The 19566-nt window shown below is 45.4% G+C and overlaps 1 protein-coding gene across 4 annotated transcripts in view; it reads left to right on the top strand.

Annotated features, from left to right (window-relative positions):
- The window catches only part of mon2 (Mon2 homolog, regulator of endosome-to-Golgi trafficking), a 239330-nt gene that overhangs the window by 2922 nt on the left and 216842 nt on the right, over positions 1–19566 (top strand). For 3 of the 4 annotated variants that reach the window (XM_084579205.1, XM_084579206.1, XM_084579204.1), the window contains exons 2-15: positions 1890–2029; positions 4859–4922; positions 5470–5597; positions 6162–6293; positions 8340–8472; positions 10050–10153; positions 11086–11373; positions 11530–11654; positions 11984–12307; positions 13097–13321; positions 13417–13561; positions 13667–13915; positions 14491–14774; positions 17675–17762. In XM_084579205.1, coding sequence (XP_084435331.1) covers positions 1919–2029; positions 4859–4922; positions 5470–5597; positions 6162–6293; positions 8340–8472; positions 10050–10153; positions 11086–11373; positions 11530–11654; positions 11984–12307; positions 13097–13321; positions 13417–13561; positions 13667–13915; positions 14491–14774; positions 17675–17762 — 2400 coding nt within the window. In that variant the 5' untranslated portion in view covers positions 1890–1918. Of the gene's footprint in view, positions 1–1889; positions 2030–4858; positions 4923–5469; positions 5598–6161; positions 6294–8339; positions 8473–10049; positions 10154–11085; positions 11374–11529; positions 11655–11983; positions 12308–13096; positions 13322–13416; positions 13562–13666; positions 13916–14490; positions 14775–16057; positions 16106–17674; positions 17763–19566 lie in introns of all 4 variants that reach the window. The other variant, XM_084579207.1, reaches the window with a different exon arrangement.

Here is a 19566-nt window from a genome sequence, read left to right on the forward strand (position 1 = left end):
ATGTGACTGTGGACTCATGGGCAAAACTTGGTTACTGAGGGGGCTCAAAATTGGAGAAGGCGGCAGGGAGTGCTTGTTGCTACGAAAACGGGTTCAGAATGAAAGTGGACTATATTACCCACCAGGGTAACACTCCTTCAATGTCGCGCTCTTCACACTAATGAGGGGTGTATTGCCATATTTTCTAATGTATTGGAATGTCAGCATTGCCACATAGGTGTAATTACATCTTTGCATGAGTTACCTGGTTCTATATAATTTTCATTATTTGTTCATTACTTGCATTCTATTGTGACTTATATTTACCCTCTTCCCGAATCTTGCAATGTCTCAGGGAAACGAGTGTACACAGAAACAAATGGAACATAGTTATCCATTGTTATAGCAGAGGCATCTTACATAAAGAAAAAGGAAATGTGGTTGTCCAGTATTATATTATAGAACAGGCATCGCATGAACTGGAAGAGTCTATCTGGAAATCTGTGTGGAAATCTATCATTTTACACATGGTTGGAGCTTGTTAAGTAAGGCATTGACTGCTTTCTATGTCCACTGTAGTAGCAGCAGCATTTGCTAAGATATAAGGTGACGGCTTCAGCAGTTGGTGGTCGGATTGAGAAATCAGGAGAGAGGCTTACCTTTCTTTCACCGTCACTGTATCAAAAGTAGATGTGTGCAGTGCTGAGTTTACACCATGCAGGAAGTCAAATTATGGTACCATTATGGCATCATACTGGAGGGCAAATTATGGCCAGTTTTTCACGTGCCACTGGCAAATTGTCGTGTAGAATGTACAGATTCACATAATTTGCATCACTCCATCTTTGCAAGCAGTGTCAATAGATTGTTGAGGACAAACTGCTTTCCTGCCAGTCTTGTGTGAATAATAATGCAAACACGGGGGCTGATCATTCTGTGGAATACTGCGCTACTTGATATACAGAGACAAATGGACGACGACTTCATTCGCTTCATTCGTGTGTCGTCGTCCATTTGTCTCTGTATATCAAGTAGCGCAGTATTCCACAGAATTGTGTGAATACTTGGTTACTTGTTACGTCTGATCCAACTTTCTGATGCAATTGCCAAGTATTGCTTTTTGTTTTTGTCACGTTTGTTACTCGTGTCATCTGTAATATTTATTTTTTCCTACCGTTCAGCGGCCGCTGTTGTAGTTTTTGAGTGCTTCTGATGTTTTATTTTCCTGGCAAAGCCTGTACTTGAGTTTTAAATCAGTTCCTGTTGCAAATTTCGGTAGCAGCTTGTACTATACTCCGCAGCAGAACATAGTTCCCACTTGCAATTGTTAATATCCTTATAGAACATGCTGATTTACTAATACTCATTACTTATTGCATACTTTAACACAGCTGCTAGATCTAAACATCAGAAAGTGAAGGAAAGAATGCTTTTCTTTGTTGCAGTGAATTTTTTAGGCATGTCTTGTTATAAGCTCCCATAGATGGCATTGTCTATGGATGGCGCCAGGTGTGAAGTTACCACAGAGAGAGCAGCATGTCAGGTGGTGAGACACACCTTTTTGCAGCTTATTTGACAGAATGACGTGGTCATAGACATTCTGTCCCTGTAGCCTTCCCTTTATTGGTAAGAAAAGCTCTGCCAATGAGCATAGTCGGCGATGAGACATAAGGTTAAAAGCATGGAAGGACCAAGACATTTGAGGGGGTACGGAATGAGCGGCAGCTATCAATCGAATATTCATGGCACGAGTGATGAAGTTCAAAAAACAGCAAAAGCTGTTATGAGAAAAGTGCAGAAAAGACAAGGAAGAAATGAAAGCCCTCCACTTAGTTCCTTTGCTTTGATTTCCACCCATCCTTGTCATTTTTTTTGTGTATTGATCCCCCAGTTCTGTCCGTTTGGCCCAGGGGTGACCGTGGGCAAGGAGTGCTTGGCAATGGCTACTGGAGAACGGAGCCTAGCTGAGAAGCGCCTCCTGGAGAACCTGCAGAATGACCTGCGGCTGCTCTCCAATGAGGCCAAGAAGAAACACCCGCCCCTCAAAGAGGTAGGATATCATCTCTCTTAGTTGATTTGAGATGTTGGTGGTGTATATGGTGTATATCTCTGCATCAGCAGACGAAGTCCTTTTTTAATGTCTTGGGACAGAGTGCCCAGATGGTTTTGAGCCAGGAGCACATATATAAACTGCTTTGGTTGCCAACCGTCATGTACTACCGCTGTTTTTTTTTACCACTGAGAAAGCTCGGATGCATTTGCTCCTGTACCGAGAAAAAAAAGAAGCAACGAGGCTGTAGAACGAAGCATAGGAGACCCCATTTGAAATGTGCTAAAGGGGTGGTTGTACGTGATCCCCTATCCTGCATAGGCTGGCGTATTATCAATGAGCGAACAAGAGAACATGGGTGAAATGTGGAACAAATGAAGGAAGGCACACATTTGTCGAAGCACATTAAAGGGTGTGCGTCCCTTGATTGTGAGCCCTGCTACTCGGATGAGGGCATCCTTTGTAAAGCAGAGATAAGACAGCTACGGAGCTGATCGAAGCATTTTATATCAAAAACAATAAGCAGCTCGTGCATAAGGGATACTTCAATTGCTCTGTATAGGAATTTCTTCAGCATGCGTTATCACATTAAATTTGATCATATGTGACATATTTGTGCATGTGGTGATAAAACCTATATATATCTGTTTCGTGTGTGCAATGAACTTAGTTGGAAGTGGCACTTCGTTCCGTTGTCTTCTCTGTGTTTGTCCTGTGTTTCTGTTCCTTTAAGTATCTTAAGACCGCATGGTAACAAACTAGCCCGGGTCCTCTGAAAGAGAGATGCTGTAGTGCAATGTTCGTTTGAAGACAAAAATTGCAAGTGGTATTGTGGAATAGAGCACGACCGCACCTTGAATGCCAATGACTACGGCCGATTAGCGGTGACCCTTAATTGGTGCAAGCAGGATAGAGTAGTGGTTTTTTCTGCCGTACACTAGGCCCCAACCTACAACATAGAGGTCCCTTGCAGACTGGGCAAATGTGTTTGTATGCATGCTTTCTCTTCACGCTTCTCTGTCACGAAAATGCTCTCTTGGGGTAGCACCATCTGCTAACTGCGATGGCAGCTGGCCCCTTTTCTCTCTCTCTCTCCACTGTGACGTTTCAGGTCGCGCGTGTTTGGTGCTGCACCTCCTAAAGGCTTCGATCTCCATGGCCTCCACATACCTCCATCCAGCTTCCAGACTACTTCAGTCGTCACTCTCGAAACGCAGACAACTCCAGAAGCCTCCCAATGTTACAAACTCATGGTGAAAGTGAATTCACACACCTAAATGGGCCTAGCAAACAGCAGGAGGACACACATTGGCAATCGAATCGCATTGATCACCTGTACCTTTTTGTTTCTTTTGACTCTTTGACCAAATTATGTGAAACCGTAAATATACACAAGGTTATTGTAACTCGCTCAGACTCGTAAAAACTGCCCGTGTCAGCTTGGGCACAATGGACATGGCCAGCAAGCCAGCACCACCAAGTATAGGGTACTTAAAACACACGGTTCGGTTGTAATTATGTTGACTTTTTTATGCTTTATTCAGGCTGGGGGTATAGCTTTCACTAGTCTATTACAGGAACTCTAACTTCAGGAAGCCATTTGTACAATTTGTCTATATTAGCTGCCATTTGTTAGCCGATCTCCCCATCTGCAAGCCTTTCAAGGCAAAAATTGCAGGATTGCACTCTGCTTACAAGATCAACATGCGTCACTAAACTCATTTACATGTGATGCTATGGGCTTTTTATAGGGACAAGGCCTAACTAGTCGAACGGGGAAATTATTTCGACGCCAGAACCTATCGCAACTTCTCATAGACACATCTTGTGGAATCTCGCAGAATCTCGCAGTCCTATGAGCCTAGAAAGGCATTTGCCTTTGAAGAGGAGGAACTCAGTATATTGACCAATACATACCCTCTCCTTGCTTCCCTAGCTGGCCCCAGAATAATTTGTATAGTGCATCAAAGAAAGGGACATGTCATTGACGTAATCATTCTGGCTGCATTGAACTTTTTCTCCACTCTATGTATAGTCGTGGGTAAAATACTGAGGGCACAACCGGCTGGTTCGACAGCAGTCTGCGCGCACACACGCGCTTCATCCAATGACGGAGCAACACCGATGCCACTGACACAATTTGCACACTGTGCATGGAAGTATGCATAGTGTTTCTTCAGTTATAGTCAGCTGATAGTTAGTAATCGTCTTCATTATATACCACCTCGTCCAAATTCAATCAAGTTTTATAGCATATTGTCTTGATGTTAGTTCTTCGCAGTAAAAAATGTGGATCATCGCTATGGGGTTCTTCACTGCCTTAAGGCTAGGGTGTTCTCTGGTGAGAAGTTGCAGGCTCAAATCATGACCATGGTGACTGCATCTCATTGGGATGGGAGTCGAAAAACGCAGTTGCTGCGTGATGCCGTTTCAGGTTAAAGGACTCTAAAAATACTGGGCCCTGCACTACGGTGGTTTCTCTCATAGTTCATGTGCAGTTTTGCAACTTCGAACATGTACATACTTTGTGTATCATGCCATCCTTCAAAGGTATCGGCACATGTTTCGAGTGTTCTTACCGTTTGCAGTATATTTCTTGGTCATAACTTTGACAAAAGTTGTTGCTTTCAGTCATGCCACATGTGTTTGTAAAGCAATTCACATTTTCACGGTGCGGCAACATGCATCATGTCAGCGCTTACAGCTGTGTTGAAAAATAAGGCCTAGCTGTAATTAGTGTCGTACAAAGTGTCATAGTGTGCTCTGAGTGAGATGAAGTAGGTGAATATCTGAATTGATTTGTTTCGATCATACGCCTTCTCTGTGCAGGCAGCAGAGTCCGGAATCATCAAAGTTCGGAATGCGGCAGCCAAGCACCATGACCTCAGGCTTGGTAAGACAGTCTAAAATGATTATGTAGTCGTGGATAGTCCATACACATGAGAGGGTTGTAAATCCTCTTTAACGTTTACTTTATGAGGGCTGCATATGTAGTAACCAATGGCTTAGTAGAGTGCAACAGTGGACACCATGGAAAATAGAGGTTAGGATGGCTGAAGGTTCGATAGAGTAGGGAGTTAACAAAATTTCCAGGAATGTGTTCTGTGGACATGGTGGGAGATTTGTATTTTATTGGAGGGGAGTTTGATTCAGATGGGAGCTCTTGCGGTGGAACCAGTTGGGGTTATCGCACAGACTGTGATGACCATGGTGATTTGTGTCACCTTCTGACCTAGGCAAAAGCTCGACTCTTCAGCATTAATCAAAGTACAGTTGTTCTGAAGTCACGGTATGTCGCCATGGATGGGAACAAAAAATTTTGCTACTGCTGGTTTAACTCTTCTTTCTCGTTGTTTCGGAAGTGTTAAAGCAAGAGTGTAGCTGGGTGTCAGCAAACATGTAATAGTTTTTTTCTTTTTTTTTTTTTTTACTTTTTTTAGCTCTGCTTTCCGAGAGCCCGGAGATCCTGGAGCCATTCTTTTTAGGCTGTGATACGAGAAACCCAAAAATTGTTCAGATCTGCCTGTCTGCCATCCAGAAACTGGTCACCTTTGAAGCAGTCTCACTGGTAGGTCGGGCATAGCCATTATGCAATTGAAAATTGGAGGGAGCTTTATAAAGGCTTTAGTGGTATCTTGAAGCTGTTTTAGAGGGGCCAGTTTAAATATTTTCCGCATCATTTGAAACTGAATCAGGTTTTCTTTCTATAAGAGTTTAGATGGAAAATGACCATGCATGCCTTTGCTCTCTCTCTCTGATTCGACTAGAATGTCGGGCGCAATATTTCTTGTGCAGTGACATTTGGTGCTTCGGCAATTTTTACAGCACAAAGCAGTGCATGTATCATGAAGGTTCATGAGTGTAAAACCATTTTAATTGCCCTGTAATGACATGATTACTCAGGGCATGCCTGTGCATGATGTTTGATGCTTGGCATTCCTACTTTTTACAATGTTAGGGCAGTCACTTTCGAGTTGGGCAGGTGGTTTGCAAGACACAGTACAGAGTCGGTGCCATGATTGAGATCTGGCTTTGTTTGCACAAACTGCTACGGTTGCTGTGTGAAATGCTTGACCAGAGTGTTATTACCGTGGATTTTCATGACCAGTGAAAGTGTTGATGACTCTCGCAGACGGCGGCTGTGAATATCATCACCTGCCTATGGAATCTCATGGAGAGCGGAATCGAGGAGCTGAAGCTCTTGCAGACGGTCACCCTCCTGCTGACCGCCAACACGGTCGTCCAGGGGGATGCGCTAGCCAAGGTGAGAGGGACCGCATTTCTTAGCCACACCACATCCAGGCCTATCTCATCATCATCATCATCATCATCATCACAATTTATTATTCCCTTAAAGATTCCTATCAGGGACATTACATAAGGCGGGAGGGACAATGGTGAGAAAGGGCCATACATTAGCCTAAAAACGAAGGAAAACAATACAAAAATGTATAACATTGACAAATCGGGTAAAAAAAGAAAAATATCTTGCAAGGGTTTCAAAACTCGCCAGCAAGTGGGATGTGTTCCAGCCATTGGCAGTCCAGGGTATTGGGTCATTCCATGTCAGACGCACTAGTGTCAGCGCTTGACTTGGCGCTTAAGCTTGTTTTTAAATGGGGCTTAGTTTTATATGTCTAGGAAATTGAAAGAGCAGTCGTACGACGTGAAAAGTTCTTTTTTTGCAAGAATAGTGTGAGAAATGAGTTTTGACAATACGATAAAGAGCCCTGAATTTTCTTGTTGAAATTTGGAAGGGTTTCTTAATTTTTTATTTTTTATTTATTTTATGTATGCATGCTGCGGTCATTGTTCAAGACCTTAGCAGGGTGGGTACATACACACAAGTAAACATACAGAAAGCCAGAACAATATGGTGGATTATTTCAGGTGCTCTTCAATTGATCTTGATGATTTCTGCGTGACTGCATCGTTAGTAAAGTTGTTCCAGTCAACTATTGCGCAAGGAAAGTAAGAGTACTTAAAGGAATTAACTCTTGAGGTTAGAGGTATTATTGTTTTTTCGTGTCGTTGTCTCATTTGGTAGCCTGTGGCGAGAGTGAAAATACCAGATGTGTCAATATTGTGATGTCCTGCCATTAACTGAAAGAAGAACTTTAACCTCTCAGTTATTGACAGGAAACCACATTGTTGAAGCAATTGCATAATTGAGTACGACCATTTTATTTAATATAAATCTTGCTGCTTTCCGTAGGATGCGTTCTAGTTTGTCGGTATTAGATGCGGTGAACGGGTCTCAAATTATGACGGCATATTCAAGCGTTGGGCGGACTATGGTGTTGTATGGGAGATATCGTACGATTGGCATAGCCGATTGTAAAGATCTTTAAAAAAAAAAAAGTTTACGGAGGGCACTAGCAGTCAGTGTCGATGTGCTTTGTCCATGATAAGTTATTAGTAATCCAGAGACCAAGGCATTTGTAATGCCTTACTTCTGAGAGAGTGATGTTGTTAGTGCAGTATGTGTGGTTGACACATTGGATATGAATTTAAGGCCACATAGGTGTGTGTGTGTGTGTGTGCGTGTGTGTGTGTGCGCGTGCGTGCGTGTGTGTGTGTGTGTGTGTGTGTGTGTACTATTTGAGCTTGGTTAATGGTACAAAACTGTTCAGCTTCTTACTAATTTTTGTCCATATTTCAGAAAGGTTAAAGTGCCTATCAAATGGCCGCATTATGTGGAGCAAACATCAGCATGCATGCAGATTGCAAGTCCTCAGCAATGAGGCAATAAATTTGCGGAAAGTTTTTTAAAATTGCCATTCCCATATTTCACGGGGGCCACCGATGCTGGTCTTCTTGTGCAAATTCTGCCTTTGAACATCCTAAGGCATGTGGGACGTCACTGGGAAGAAGCTCTCAGTGGCTCGCCAAAGACTGTGGCAAGGAAGGCGGGGCGCATGCTGGGCAGTAGGGGGACAACGCATCTAGCCCCCTTTCCTCTTACTCCACTTTTGCCAAGCTGTGGCAGAAAGCAAGCAGAAAAAAAAAAGAAAAAAAAAAAGGAGGTGCACAACTGAGCCAGAGTGCATTTGTGGAGCACTCTAGTGCATTCGTAGGCAGGGCAGAGTGCAGTATCAATCTTTTTTTTTTTTTTAATGTTTTGTTCAGTCGGCCTTGTGTGTGAGTCCAGACGGAACGGGGAGGCTATTTCTATTTATTTATAATTGCCAATATCTCCAGTGCTGTGTGTGCTAGATCGAAAATTTCAGTTGGAGAATAATAGGTGATTACGTGCCTATCAGTAACACTAGCTTTCCTCAAATTGATATGTCGGCTGATTTTCTCGCAGGCTATCGTGCTATGCTTCAGACTGCACTTCACCAAAAACAGCACCACCAACAACACAGCGTCGGCAACTGTCCGTCAGTTGGTCTCGGCGGTCTTTGAACGGGTTCAGGCTGAGGACGCGGCCATGGCAGATGGTCAGTTGACATTTTAACTCGGCTGTCGGGAGATGATGAGCAAAGTTTCCTTCACTCCTTGAAGTAGGCATGCACTTAGAATTTGCAGTTTCATGCTTACTGTGAAGATGGGCAGGCAAGTTAGTAACTTAGAAACTCATTTTATGTGCACCAACTTCTGTTAGGTGCAAAAAGCAGTCTGCACAATTGCAGCATTGCTACTGGTCAGTGCAAACTTCTTTTAGTGTGTAGCACTACTAGCCGTAATCACGGATTTTGCCAATGTCTGTCCGAAGCCGCTCACTCTCTCTCTCTTCGTGAACTTGAAGTGGAGAAAGAAAAGGTGGCGACGGGCGTGTCACGCGGCTCAGCATTGAGGAGGCCGCACAACTTCAGCACAAGCCACTCTCTCTCTGTCCATCCGTCTCTGCTTGAACTTGAAGAGGAGGAAAGGGAAGTGGCGACGCCCGCATCATGCAACTTAACACTGAAGGGGCGCAGCGGCCGCATAGATGTACCCAGTGAGTGAGTAAGACAGTGAGAGAGGGGCGTGTCAGTTGCGGACGTGGCGGCCGTCACTGGGCAGCGTTGCACAAGTGTGTGTTACTCCGGAGTGAGCAGTCGTGTGTCGCTCGCACGTCCTCAACTTCGGCATCTCTCCCCTCGCATCAGTTAATCCTCAACCTTCAAGGACAGCAGACGTGCACGCACGGTGCTTCGTGGACCTCGGCTCCGAGCCGCTCGCCACTTCGTGAAGCAGCTTGTGCTTACCTCCGTGCCTAAGCAGTGCTACACACCTACTTTGCATTTGATTAACTATGCAATACGGCCATAATTTTTTTTTGTCTCATTCCTTACATTCTGTTAGGACTACTGTTACACATATCTAGGGCTGTCCAAGTACAGGTCAGTAATTGCAGGGCATCGAAGATTATGCTGCTCAGTGACTCTGTAGTCTCCTGTAGTGTAGTTTGGCTAATGTGCCTGGTTAGGGAACCGTGCTCTTTTCTGCATGCCTTTGGCACTTGTTTCTTTTCTGTGTATGATTCAGTGTGTAAGATGTCGTATTGCTTATGCTCTGAGACCATTTGTTTGTAGAGCCAATGGTTCCTACGTTTCATTTCCGGCCACATTGCTTGATAGTGGGACTGCTTTAGACATATGTTTGTTTACTCGTCGTGGTATGTCGTCATTCGAGTGGAAGTGGTGCTTTGTTTCTAGTTGTACAACACTGTCTTCCTAAATTGATTTTGAGGAAAATGGTGCACGCCTCAACCGTGTCGTGGTACTATGGTTAAGGGCAGGAGTGAAAGAAGAAAGAAAGCAGGACTATGGGATATTTAAGACCAGCTGGGGATCTTGCAGCTTGCAGACGCACCTTGCACTCCGCCTCCATTGAAGTGTGGCCGGCACATCTGGGATTGAGCCAGGGTCCTAACCTTACCTAACCACTTAGCAATCACGATGACTGCATTCTCTTCTTTTGAATGCACCTCGGGCATAGGCGTAAAGGCTAGCAAATTGGTAGAACATAACTTGTGTGAAACAATTAACCAAAGCCGGTGTGAAGTTTTTTGCGAACATTCGTTCTTCTGCAGCTGTGAAGACGGAAGAAGTGAATCTGGAGGAGCTCAAAGCTGGCAGTCGCAGTCCACCCAAGTCTCTGCAGCCGTGTGCGGCGGATGCTTTCCTTCTGTTCCAGGTGATAATGTTTGTCTCTCTAAACCTGCCTCTTGCTTCACCGCTGGGCTGCTGTCCTGCCGTCCAAAAGCCTTTTGAGTGGAGACCTTTATTTTATTTTCTTCCCCAGTCACGCCATGGTATTTGTCATGTTGCAACTGTTTAAGCTTTCTCTTTTTTTTTTTTGCTGCTCCATTCACCAGCTTTTGGTCATTCAGGTGACAGTTCTAAACAAACTGTGCCCGTAAACAACATCAGTAGAAGCGCAAAACATAGTTGAAGCTTGAGATAGAGAGAGAGAGAATTGCATGCCAGATGGTGGAAACCAATCACATTTTCATAAAGGCAGATGCATTCGCAAAAAGAGCTGCGTTGTATACACTTTTTTGTGACCCTCTAAGAAACCGATTTAACTGGGCTGTAAGCTAGGTGTGGATGAGATAATCCTCAGGTCTTTCCTGTGCTATGAGCACAGCCCAGTCTCTAATATGGCACTGTCCTTGACCACTTCTTGAAAAGGCCTGTCAAATGGGTTAGCGAATAGCGAAAAGCTGTTGTTGAGTTGCTAGTTCCTAGTTTTTTTACTTTCCTATGGTTCTTTGGAAAAAATGTAGCCAGTTTTCGGAGTATTACATGTACCTTTTGTTGCTAAGCGAATGCTAAAAAAGCTGCGAAGAGTAAGACAGTACATTTTTGTTTGAAGCAAAAACTGAATGCAGGTGTCCTCAGTATCCTTCTAAGATGAATCTGCTCTGATTGCATACAGCCAGTATGGTGAAAGCATGCCACAATGAAAAACAATTTAGTGAAGCGGGTAGAGAGGCACCTTACCTGTCTTGGATTTTTTCGCTCGTGCTACGTCTCTGTCGTTGCAGTGTTCCAGGAGTATTGTGTGCCAGTCTGTGCCGTGTTTTGGAAGTGTGGGCCCTGATGCTTTTCCCTTTCGCCTGCCAGGACCTGGTGCAGATGGTGAATGCCGACCAGCCTCTGTGGCTGGTGGGGCTGACAGAGATGACGCGCACACTGGGCCTGGAGCTGGTCGAGTCCATCCTGGCCTCTTTCCCTGAGGCGTTCCTGCGACATCCCGAGTTCCGCTTCCTGCTCAAGGAGCGCGTCTGCCCTCTGGTCATCAAGCTGTTCTCACCCAACGCCCGGCAGGCCCCCGACCGACCCTTCTTCCCCATCTCTATGCGCCTGGTCCGCGTCGTTTCCGTCCTCATCCACAAGTTCTACGCCACCCTGGTGAGCTTGCCTCTTCCTTGAAGCGCTGTTTCCCTGGCTCGGGTGTTCACTGTGCTCTCTTTTCTGCCGAGTCTTTTGTTATTGCTGATCAAAGTCTGGAAGGGACGGAAAGGTAGCTAAAAAGTTGTTAAATGACCGTGGTGCTCGGTCTTTCAGGTGACCGAGTGTGAGATCTTTCTCTCACTGGTGGTGAAGTTCCTGGACTATGAGAAGCCCAACTGGCAGCGTACCCTGGCGTTGGAAGTCTTGCACAAGCTTTGCTCACAGCCAGAACTCCTCAAGTAAGGACACCAACGACCACTTAATCTTTCTTTCTTTCTTTCTTCTTTTTTTTTTTTCTGGATCTGTCTTTTTTGGTCACATATTCCGCGGACGGTCACTTTCTGCACATGCCACTAATGAGCCAAAAAAGACTTTCGCCTTAAAAATATTTGCAGATGCACAGCCAGCTGTAACCCAGGTTGCTGTGTGCCGTGGGTAGTGGAAGGCACTGATAATTGAGCTGGTGCCCTCTACTGCCTCATAATGCAGGTGTAATTTCTGTGTGCATAAAACGTGCTTATACTTTTTTTTAATATTTCGCTGGCTTCTTCTATCCCCCTTTGTGCAGGAGCTTCTGCGAGAGTTACGACATGAAGGACCATAGCACCAAGATCTTCCAGGACATGGTGAATGCCTTGGGTGCCTACGTGCAGGCGCTGTTTGTGAGTGCCCCTTGCCACCACCACTACCACCACGGCGGCGGGGGTGGCGGCAGCGGTGGCTCTGGTGGAACCGCACCGCCACCTTCGGTGACTCTCAGCGGTCCCGGCACTCCAGGAGGTGGCAACGCATCTGCACTTTCTCAGCCACTGCAAGCGGCGTTCCTGTACAGGGGTGTCTGGATGCCTCTGCTGCCGCAAGTCGCCACGCCGGGTGTCTCCAAGGCCACCTAGTGAGTGCATGCTTAACTGGGGAATTTTATTGATACGCACAGGCTAAAGACAGTTCTTTCTTTTAGAACTTTGAGCACTGTCATTAACAAATACCGCTCGCTCTGGAAAGTTAATGCGCGATAGAACAGTGTGTTCTGTCGTGCAGCTTTCTGTGTTCAACTGATACAGAAGACCGCAAATTATCAGAGAGCTAAAGGACCATTTTGATTGAGCCTATAGGAAAGCCATTTCTTCATCGACTCATTACACTCGCCAAAGCGTGAGTTGCATTACTTCACCCCAGAGTCAAAACACGCGTCAGAGTGATAGAAGTGTGTTAACTCACCAGTTCATGAGAAATTCTGGAGAATTGTGCCGGCTGGAAAAATTATGGCCACAATTTTCTGAAACAGTGTTGGCATTGTTTATGTGCATTTCTTGCCAACTAGTGTGACAATGAAGAGTACCTACTCCGGCCAGATGCTCAGAAATGTGCTAATGATGCTTAGGAAAAAGCAGGTGGACTTCATCGCCAAGGGAGACCTGTTTCTGCAGGAAAATGCACGCTTGCATACTTCGCATTTTCACTGTCGTCTTATAACGCTTTACTGTGGACAGAAACGAGAAGCCCTTGTTTGAACTCAACAGCTTTCTTATATTGTCTCGTAGTCACCTGGGAAAGAGCAAGGCAGCATTTTTCTTTTTATTTGTGCATGTGTGCATTTACAGTTCCACAGTGACATGCAGCAGTGGTTAACATGGTAGTACTGATGGTCGCGTCATTATCCCCGGCTTGCTCCTCTTCGCAGTATGGAAATGCTGGACCGGGTGGAGCCGCCTGTGGTTGCCGAGGGCTACGGGGTGTCCCTGGGCTACGTGTGCCTCCTGGAGGTGGTGCACAGCATTGCCACAGTGGTGGACCAGTCAAAAGGTGCCACGAGTGACTCTGCTGCCAGCCTACGCCTCCACCGCCAGCTGGTGTCTTCATCCTGGTGTGGGCTGCTGGCGGCCCTCTCACTGCTGCTTGACGCCAGGTATGCATTTGTCTTCGTGCCTTTTTTTCATTCATTATAAGCCACGTTAGTTGTGCCGAGAGGGACTTTTGCCTGATCTGTGGTCTGGAATACAGCACGGATGAAGCAGCCACGGAGGAAATCCTAAAGACGATGCAGATATATGCCAGCCTGTGCGGCCAGTTGCAGATGTCAACGCCTCGGGATGCCTTCATCACGGCCATGTGCAAGGGTTCCTTGCCGCCACACTACACTCTCACGGTGGGTGCAGTAGCAGCCGAGAGATCCAAAATGTGACTTCTCGATCATCCTCATCGCTTTGCTTCGTTGGCTTGAATGTATGGGGTGCTCACCGTTGTGTCGCAGGTGCTCAATTCCACGTTCCCCAAGGCGGCTGCATCTCCGCACCCTCGGGGTGACGGTTCCTCCGACAGGCCGGGCTCCATGGTCCAGGGGGGTCCTCCTCCGGTCCCTCTTCCCCAACAGGGCCCCAACCTGGGACCTTTTCTGGGTGGACCAGGGTGTGATCCCCACGATGCCCCTCGGCAGCAAGTGGTGGCGGTGGGAACACCCCTGCCCACACCCTCACTGGGCGGCCACCAGGGGCCTGTCATGGTGAGCACTGCTGTTGTGCACTCTCCTCTTCACCTCCCTCTCTTGCTTGCTTTCCTTGAACAAGTGGACTGTCTTGTTTGGCCAGTTGAGGCGTAATGGTTGGAGAAAGACAAAGTACAATACCAGTGGGGAAAGGCATGTACTCACTGCGCTGGCTCATTGGTTAAGACGCTCGGCTAATGTGCTGGAGTACCTGGGTTCGAACATGACCGCAGCAGCTGTATTTTGATGGGGAGGCGAAATGCAAAGGCATCTGTGCGCTCTGCGATGTCAGTGCATGTTAAAGAACCCCAGGACGTCGAAATTTCTGGAACACTCTACTACGGCGTCCCTCATAGCCTGAGTCGTTTTAGTGCACTAATGCCCACAAATCGAACTGAATCTTCTTGGGCACCGTTCGCATTCCATTTTGCTGTGCTGCTTGGCATGAATTTTTTCTTGAATGTTACTGCTTGAAGGGTTCTTGTTCTGTTATCAGGACTGGGATGCGCGTGGGTTACTGTACGTAACCGGTGCGCGTGAAGGAGGACACGTGACGCTGCCAACACATTCAGGCCTGTCTCTGTGTGATGCAGTTGACGGCCAAGAACCTGCAGTGCATGCGAGCCATCCTGGGGCTGGCGCAAGCGCATGGGGCAGTGCTGGGCAGTGCCTGGCACCTGGTGCTCACCACCCTTCAGCACCTGGTCTGGATCCTCGGCCTGAAGCCCTCGACAGGCGGCAGTCTCAAGGCGGCCCCCAAGAACGGCTCTGACGGCACAGCGGCGGGCACCAACTCCTCTGCGGTCATCACCACGGCTGTCATGGCCGACCTGCCCGTGCTGTCTGCCATGCTGTCACGCCTCTTCGAGAGCTCCCAGTGAGTTGCCTGAGCGTATTTCTTTGGACAAAAGAGCTAAAAAACTTCTCTTACTTTAGCGAATGCTCCCACTGCTTTTGTGTTCGGGATCTGAATTTTCGGCTAATATGTGAGTGTCTAACTGCGACGTGTTCATAGCCAGAGACGCTTTGGGACGTCAAGCCCCATATAGTACATCATAATATGTGAGTGTAGTAAATTAACAACAATAATGTGGCTAATATTCGAGTGTAGTAGCTACATAACAAATGCAATTTCTTGTTTTGCATTAATTTCTTTAAAGTGAATTCATAATCTGAGTTAGGCAGCGGAGTTAGCATCATGTAGGTTAGCGTAATATGCATGACTGTAATTAAAGATATGGCATGACGTGGTAGGGTCACCAGCCATTTTGAATGGCCAAGGATGCCTCAATGCAGTTCTTGAACACTGCATCTAGGCATCCAGCTTACAGGTGGCATCTGATGGCTAGAAAGAAAAATTTACCTTTCAGGTCGATTTGTCTACTCTTTGCTGCAGTGTACTGATTGATGCTTTGATCATGATCTGATTGATGCTTTGATCAGTACTTTCACTTTTATGGAGAGGTTGGATTGCATAATTGGCGAGCTTCTTTTTTTAGGTTACTTTTTCGGGAAAGGAAGGTGCAGTACTGGTCTCACTTCTCGATAAACGGCGAAACTTTTAACGGCACACTATTGGAGGTACATATGTCACAGGTTCTAGCCTCCAACTAAACTAGAGTAGATGGATGCTAAGCGGGAAGAGAAATAGTTGATACCACCCTGAGCATTACACAAAGAGTGGTTTTACACATCTCAATTCTAGGGTGCGGCGACGGCTTTTCGGCCGAATGAGCTTAATATGCTAGCGCATAAGAGTCTGCTTCGTAGCCTTCACATTGCCTGTCATTGTTACTTGGCCTTGGCTTTGCGAAGCTGTAACCGTGCTACATTTGTCGTTATCTCTTCTTGTACCTGTGTTTGAAAACGTGCAGTGTTCTTGTCCTCGTTCCATACGTGCCTGCAACTGATGCTGTGTTTTTGTCTGTTCTCTCTCTCTCCATCCCATCCATTCTGCCACCTTCGCTTTTGAAACAATATTCCTTTCACTCTTCTTCCTCTTGTCTTATCTCAATAATTCCTACTTTTCCGCCCATTATGCTCTGCGAAAAAAAAAAAAAAAACCATCTGTCGAACCGGACCCTCCTCCTCCTCCTCCTCCTCCTTCCTCTTCCCTCCCCCACACATGCGAAACAAACACTACTATTGACGCTGCCACAGCTACGTGCCTTTGGCCGGCACGCTGTCACGTGTCTTTCACAACTCCCAGTAAGTGTGGTCTCGTCGATTTCTAAGCTGCGCGCTTTTGCTTTCTCTCTCTCTCTTCATTCTTATGTTCTTCACTCCGTCGCCGTTGTCTTCGTTTTCTGCTTTTCCTTGCTTTCTTGCTTGCTGAGTTCATGTCTCGGAGCCTGCGTTTCATGCCGTCGCTGCCTTCGGTTTTCGACTCTTTCCTTGAGTCGTTTTCAAAGCAGAACTGTCTTGAGTACTTTTGTTTTCCACTGATGGTCATTTCGGTAATAATTTTATATTGGCGTTCATTATTGTGCTCATATATACTGCGATGGGCGTTAAACATGAACGTAAAATCCAAGTTTTATTGTGCACAAGGTGGTAACATATCTTCTCAGTTAAGGTATTATTTTTTGTCCTAATTGACGCATTTCACTTTCGTCACTGTCTTTACAGTGTAACAACTTGGGTAGCATCCCGGCAGAAATTGGGGCATGGTCGAATCTCATTAATTCAAACATATGAATGACTGAATTTTAATTGAAATCTTGCAGAGGTGAAGGTGATAAGAGTGCTTTTAATGCGCTTGACTTTGGCAAGGTCAGCGCTTTGGTCGACATGTGTAAATGTAAATTTAAATTCATCAGGTTTGAATGATAAGATTCTGTAATATGTGGCTTCATTTTTTTTGTGACAAATCCATGTTTCATTTCTGTTCTAAGCGCATGCTTGAAGTTTAGGAATGCCCATTTTACTTTCGTTGGTTGATATGTTTCTCTTCATCATCCTTATCCCCCTGTGCTTTTGGATGTCATATTATCGCCGCGAGAGTTATCATTGCAGTTGAGCCATGCCTGGGAATGCATACATTTCATTGAAGCTTTTGTGAGCCCTTTTATCATATTTTCTTTTAAGAGAAAAAGTGTCAATCAGAGTGCTCAGTCAGTCACACCGATAGGAAGGACAGAGAACTATCTTTTTGTTGTAACTTTGTTGATTACGAGGCTACCCAGATTGGCAGTAATTTCGTCTTTTTTTTTTTTGTCAAGCTTCCTTGAGTTCGTTTATTCGACCTTTATCGTTGAAAGGCGAAAGTTTTATTGCCCCACTAGCAGTGGATTTTGGTGGCAGTGACATCCTGGAAAGGTGGTCCCAAAAAATCGGCATGGCGTTGCCGGGGAAGTCACATGGTCGCAGCAGTTCTATATATAGTCATCGCGCTATATACACATGACTACTACTGATCCAACTTAATCCACTTCGTGATTACTACTGATCCAACCTAATCCACTTCGTGATCCATCTCATGCTTTTGCACTTACAGCATGTAAGCATGTCTCAATGCCCTCTGTAACTTTTTATTTTCTTTAACTGTCGTCAGCTGCTTAAGAAATGTCTTGGAAAGAACTTCATGCTTTTCATGAATCTGAAACTGAGTGGTCAAAGGGAGAAGTGTCCTGTTCATAAATCCATAGACACTGATTGCAGTCAGAAATAAGCTTGAAGGAAAGTTTTTTGGTTCCTTTACAGGTAGTTCTTTGCCACCCTTTGTCAAAGGCTTCACTTTGAATGTGTTGATGCCATAGCACGTGCCTCCCTGTGCAGGTACTTGGACGATGTGGCACTGCATCACTTGATCGATGCTCTGTGCAAGCTTTCCACAGAATCGATGGAGCTGGCCTACAACAACAGAGTGAGTGTCACTTCTCTCCGCTTTGAAAAAAAAAAAAAAAAAAAAAAAGATTAGCTGTGGTTTAGCTTGTAGTTAAATCTGGAGTTACACGAAAGCAATCTCCTTGGCTACGCTTAGGTTCGGCTTCAAAGTAAAGACATGACTTTTGCACATACTCCATGGTTGCTCCATGGTTGCTCCATGGTTGCTCCATGGTTGCTCTACTCCATGGTTTCAGCGTTATTTCTGCCATAGGGGAATCATTTCACGTATGAGCACCCCTTGCCTCTCGACGTTGACCATTCTCATTTGGGTGTAGAAGACTTCTAGTGGTATGACATTGTCTCTACGTCAAACTCTGGGGCACACTGGCGTCACAACATTCAAATGAACCTTCTGTCCTAGCAACTCGCTGTTGTCGTTCTCCCCTCTGCCAACTACCGAGTTATCTGTCTTCTTCTTCTTCATCTTTTTTTTTCCCTTCTTTTTCTTCTTCTTTTCCTTTTTCATTTTCTTCTTTTTCTTCTTCTGCGTCTTCCACGGTGCCACGCCGACGGCTTGAAAACCTACCGCAGTGTAGCTTTCACTACAAAAGAGACGGGTTACGTGCCACGAGGCATATCACAGTTGTTTTGCATACTCCATCCATCTTTGTTCTGCTGCCCATGCCATGGAGCTCGTATGCATTATTAATGGTAACCTGACTGGGTGATGGCAATAATAGTGAGCGGTTATGTCACTTTCATAAATAAATGAGCCCAAACATTTATTTTGATGTGAGCGACAGTTTTTTCCAGACGAAGTTCCTGCATTGCGAGTGTTGGCTGCGAGGAAAGGCCACGCTGGTTTCACATGGTCCTGTGTAGAAGAAAAACTGTGCATATACATTTTGTTGCTGTGTGAAAACATTGGAAATTGGTGATGAAGTGCCTGCAAGGACCATAAAAACTGCTCGAGCAAATAAAATTTGCATTTGTAGTATTCAGGAATCTATACGTTCTATTTTGGGCTTCTGTCTCCTTCACTCGCCAATTATTATCTCATGCCGGAAAAGTTTTCAGGTTTCCATATTCTTTAGGGCGCATTCCAAGATTGTGCTGAAAGAAATTCCCACCTTCTTCATTGAATAATTAAAGCTTTTGCTGGGTCCTCCCATACGCACGTTGTGGCACGCAGTCACTGGAGCAGTATCTGGGCTACCTTGGAACGTGAAGATGTTCATTTTTTAAACAAATTTTGTGTACCCATTTCACATGCCTGGGTTAATGTGTTTCTACACAGGATTCATACTGACATGTTGTCATCATCATGTTGCACCTACAAGTGTTAGGAAGTAGTTTAATCACAATTAAAACTAATGGCTAGATAGTTTGGCTAATTCTTTGGTTAATTGCAATCCTACTCTGTCATGGTGGGTCCTTGAAAAGTGTTGAATACTTGTAAGGGTGCTTTGAAGCATGGTAAATGTGACAGGCTGGTAAGTGCATTCAAGCTAAGATTTGGGCTTTAGTCGTATCACACTGGGCTGCTGTATGTTTCATTGGTCACGTCTGTGGCTGTGAAAAAGCTTGGCTTATGCGTGACAAACATTCATGCAACCTTTTGTTACTTTGCTAGCCTTGGCAGAGCTGGACGCTTTACTGAGGTTACAATGTTTGACCACTTTTTTTTTACCACCTTGTGGCAATGTGTTGGAGAAAGAAAAATAAAAATTATGGGGGACAATTAAGGTATGCCTTTAAGGGCAGGACATGATAGCATAGGCTACCAGCTCGCATGCCCCGCTTTTACCGAACCGTATAAATGTGCCTGGAAGCTTGGATGG

This window comes from Amblyomma maculatum, chromosome 9, assembly GCF_055883805.1.
Source record: "Amblyomma maculatum isolate TAMU_Amacu chromosome 9, ASM5588380v1, whole genome shotgun sequence".
Lineage (NCBI taxonomy): Eukaryota > Metazoa > Arthropoda > Arachnida > Ixodida > Ixodidae > Amblyomma > Amblyomma maculatum.